This window comes from Prionailurus bengalensis, chromosome X, assembly GCF_016509475.1.
Source record: "Prionailurus bengalensis isolate Pbe53 chromosome X, Fcat_Pben_1.1_paternal_pri, whole genome shotgun sequence".
NCBI classification, from domain to species: domain Eukaryota; kingdom Metazoa; phylum Chordata; class Mammalia; order Carnivora; family Felidae; genus Prionailurus; species Prionailurus bengalensis.
This window is the reverse complement of record NC_057361.1, coordinates 121,226,884-121,230,246: the sequence shown is the minus strand read 5'-3', so window position 1 is coordinate 121,230,246 and position 3,363 is coordinate 121,226,884. Positions and strand designations below refer to the sequence as shown.

General features: G+C 40.1%; 1 protein-coding gene across 1 annotated transcript; it reads left to right on the top strand.

Moving 5' to 3' along the window:
- Window positions 1–250: 250 nt before the first annotated feature.
- On the top strand, window positions 251–1,014 carry LOC122477563 (uncharacterized protein CXorf51A-like). Its single transcript, XM_043570667.1, has 2 exons — window positions 251–432; window positions 623–1,014. The coding sequence occupies exons 1-2, from the start codon at window positions 310–312 to the stop codon at window positions 866–868; spliced, it is 369 nt and encodes a 122-aa protein (XP_043426602.1). The 5' UTR covers window positions 251–309; the 3' UTR covers window positions 869–1,014.
- Window positions 1,015–3,363: the final 2,349 nt, after the last annotated feature.

Here is a 3,363-nt window from a genome sequence, read left to right as displayed (position 1 = left end):
AGAAAAGCCCCCTTTCTGTAACCAAACCATTTTTGCCTCCTCATCATTCCCCCTCCCAACCAGAGGTGTCAGGAATGACACTTTGAAATGTAGAAACCACATTTTGTCCTCCCTAGCAACTTCTCCAACACAGAGTAGTGTCATAAGTAGTACTTTGTGACATCTGAGCCATACCTTGGCCACCATTGGCTGGGGGAGAGCCTTGCTGACCAATCAAAACTCAAGGGTGTGGCCCCTCATTATCCTGGGAAGAGGTATGCACAGTAGGAAGGTTAGGACGCCTGGGGTAGACCACTAGGAAGCTTCAATATGGGTAAGGTAACCAGGAAACCACCACAACCTGATACAGATACAGATATGGACCAACCAACCTCAAGTTCCAATGAGAAGATGATGACTCCCTATCAACCCAGGTCCAGAGATGGTAGCAAGGTAAGATGACCCTGGCCAAGCTCCTCTTTTCTTCATTGATTCCCCTCCCCCAAGAATCTTACCCTTTCTCACCTGGCACAAACTCCTTCCCCATCTCTGATACCTTCTCATGAAGCCCCCTTTTCCATCAATATCCCATCTTTTCCACCTAAGTTAATGCCCTTTCCACCTCTCTCCATTGTTGTTACAGGTCCTGAAGACAACCATAAAGGTCAAAAGACCAAATAAAAGGAGTTTGAATAAAAAAGTCTTGAACAAAACCACCAACTCTGTAAGAAGGCCTAAGAAAGCTAGAGGAACAATACTATTCGGTCACTATCACAGACTGAATGAGAGATTGAATCAACGTGAGCAAGACCAAGACCAAGGCCAAGACCAAGACCAAGAGAATGTGGAGAAGGCCACCACATCAAGTGATGATCTGGCCAGCCAGTAGCTCCAGAGCAAGGCCAGAGACTTCAGTGATACCTGCTAAGTCTCCAGAGGTCTGGTGGTTGAGAAATGGACAATTGTGTATACTGTGAATTTTACACAACAGGGTACACTGATGGTACCTGAAATAAAATCAACCTGCTGTGGAAATTTGTGTGTTTCTGTGAGTTTTCTCATGGTAGGAGCAGGGAAGGAAGGGAAGAGGCAGTTGTGGGAAAAGGAAGAAACATGGGGTACTGCGGCATCGGGGGAAAGACTGGGTCAGGACTGAACACTGAAGATAATTTCCTCCTTAACACTTGACCTAATGGGCAAGCTGAAAAATGACTTCGTGTTTCTGTCTTTGGGAGGTAGGGGGAAGGAGTGGGGGAATGGCGGCAAAGCATAGATTGCCAAGGTCTATAAGGGGTGAGGTGTGTGGGTGGCAGTACCATCCCACAAAATGAACAAGGAAACAATTTCCAGGCCATCTACCTCATAGAGGTGTTTGTGACATTTTACCCAATGATGTCAACAACTAGAAGTCCTCTGAAGGGCCAAAAATCTCACCCTAGTAAAAGTTACTGAAAACACACAAAGGGCAAAAAAATGGTGATTGGAAGCCACAAACTCAACACTGATTAGCCCATGTTAAGAAACTTAGGGTACAGGAGAGGCCTCCCAAGGCCAAGAGCAGTGTGTAGTGCAGGCAATACAGGGGAGCACTGTCTACAGAGAATCTTAAAACAACATATTTGGAGTGGAGACCATCATTTATCTTTATTCTTTCCAAAGTTTTTTTTTTTCCTGAAGAGAATATCACTGTAAATGATTTTATTGAAGTGTAATTGACAAATAATAATTGCACATGCTTAGAGTGACAGCTTGAAGAGTTTGGTCACACGTATACACTGCTAAACCATCCCCATAAATTTAAGAGTGAACATATCCATCACCCCCGTGAGTTTCCTCTTGCCCTTGGTAACTTCTCCCTCCTGCCCCTTCCTGTACCCCCATCCTTAGACAACTACTGGTCTGCTTGCTATCTTTATGGATTGTATGGATTCCATTAGTATAAAATGCTACAAAATGTAAACCATACTCATTTTTATCCAGCTTCTTTCACTTCAGCATTATTATGAGAACCATCAATGTTCTTGTGTACATCAATATTACATTTTTAGGTGATGATTGTTTTCTTAAAAATTTAGGAGCATTTAAAGGATAATCCAAAGTTGCTTTAGTTTCATGTTTTTTTTAATTTTGAGATCAATGTGAATTTACATGCAGTTGTAAGAAACAGAAAGATGCCTTATACCCTTAACTTTGTTCCCCAATGGTAACATCTTGCATGTCTATACTACGATATCAAAATCAGGGAAGTGAAACTGCTATGATCTATTTACCTTATTCCAATTTCACCAGTTATACATGCATAGTTTGTGTGTATGTCTCACTTTGTGCAGTTTTATTACCTGTGTCTATCACTATAGTCAAGATACAGAAACATTCCATCAGAAGGATCCCTCTTGCTATTAATTTACAGCTACGGCCACCTCCCTCCCTCACCCCTGGAAGCCAGTAATTTGCTCTTCAACTCCATAATCTTGCCATTACAAGTATGTTACATAAATGAAATCATTCAATATATAACATTTTGTGATCGGCTTTTACATTCAGCACAAATCCCGAGATCCATTCAAGTCATTGTATATATCAATGTTTTGTGTGTGTGTGTGTGTGTGTGTGTGTGTGTGTGTTTTATTGCCGAGTAATATTGTAAGTGTGAATGCACCAGAGTTCATTACACCACTCATTTATTGAAGGACATTTTGGTTCTGATGTCTGGACTCATTACAAATAAGTTGACACAATAATTTCTGCATAGATTTTTCTGTGAACTTAAAGTTTTCATTTTTCAGGGATAAATGTCCAAGAGCAACTCCTGGGTCATGTGGTAACGGCAAGCCTAGTTTTGTAACCAATACTTTTTTTTTTGTTTTTTCCAGAGTGGCTGTACCATTTTATATTCCCACCAGCAATCTCTGAATGACACAGTTTCTCTACATTCTCACCAGCATGTGGTGTTACCATTAAACAAAAAAATTTTAAGTCATTCTGGTGCCTGTGTGGTGAGACCTCATTGAAGTTTTCATTTGCATTTCACTAATGGTTAATGTTGAACATCTTTTTATGTGTTCATTTGCCATCTGCGTATCTTCTTTGATGAAATTTCTATTCATGTCTGTAGCCCATTTCCTTCTTTTTTTGACACTTGCATGATCAAGCTTTAATGAATTTGAACACAAGTCACACATTTCCAAGGATACATAAATATATCTCCATTTTACAATTGCTTTTGGCTTCTTTTACTTAAATCTTTTTGGACAGTGATAAGAAAATGCTTGAACTCTTTCTCATTTAAGCAACAAGAATGTCCTTATTAGGAGTTTATGCCTTTTTTTTTTTCATAGAGTTGATCATCTGAGTTTCTAGGACTTCTTACAGTAAATATTTTGT

Coding starts and splice junctions, on each gene's coding strand:
- LOC122477563 (XM_043570667.1), top strand. CDS start 310: ATGGGTAAGGTAACCAGGAAACCACCACAACCTGATACAGATACAGAT. Junction 433..622: donor GGTCCAGAGATGGTAGCAAG/GTAAGATGACCC, acceptor TTGTTGTTACAG/GTCCTGAAGACAACCATAAA.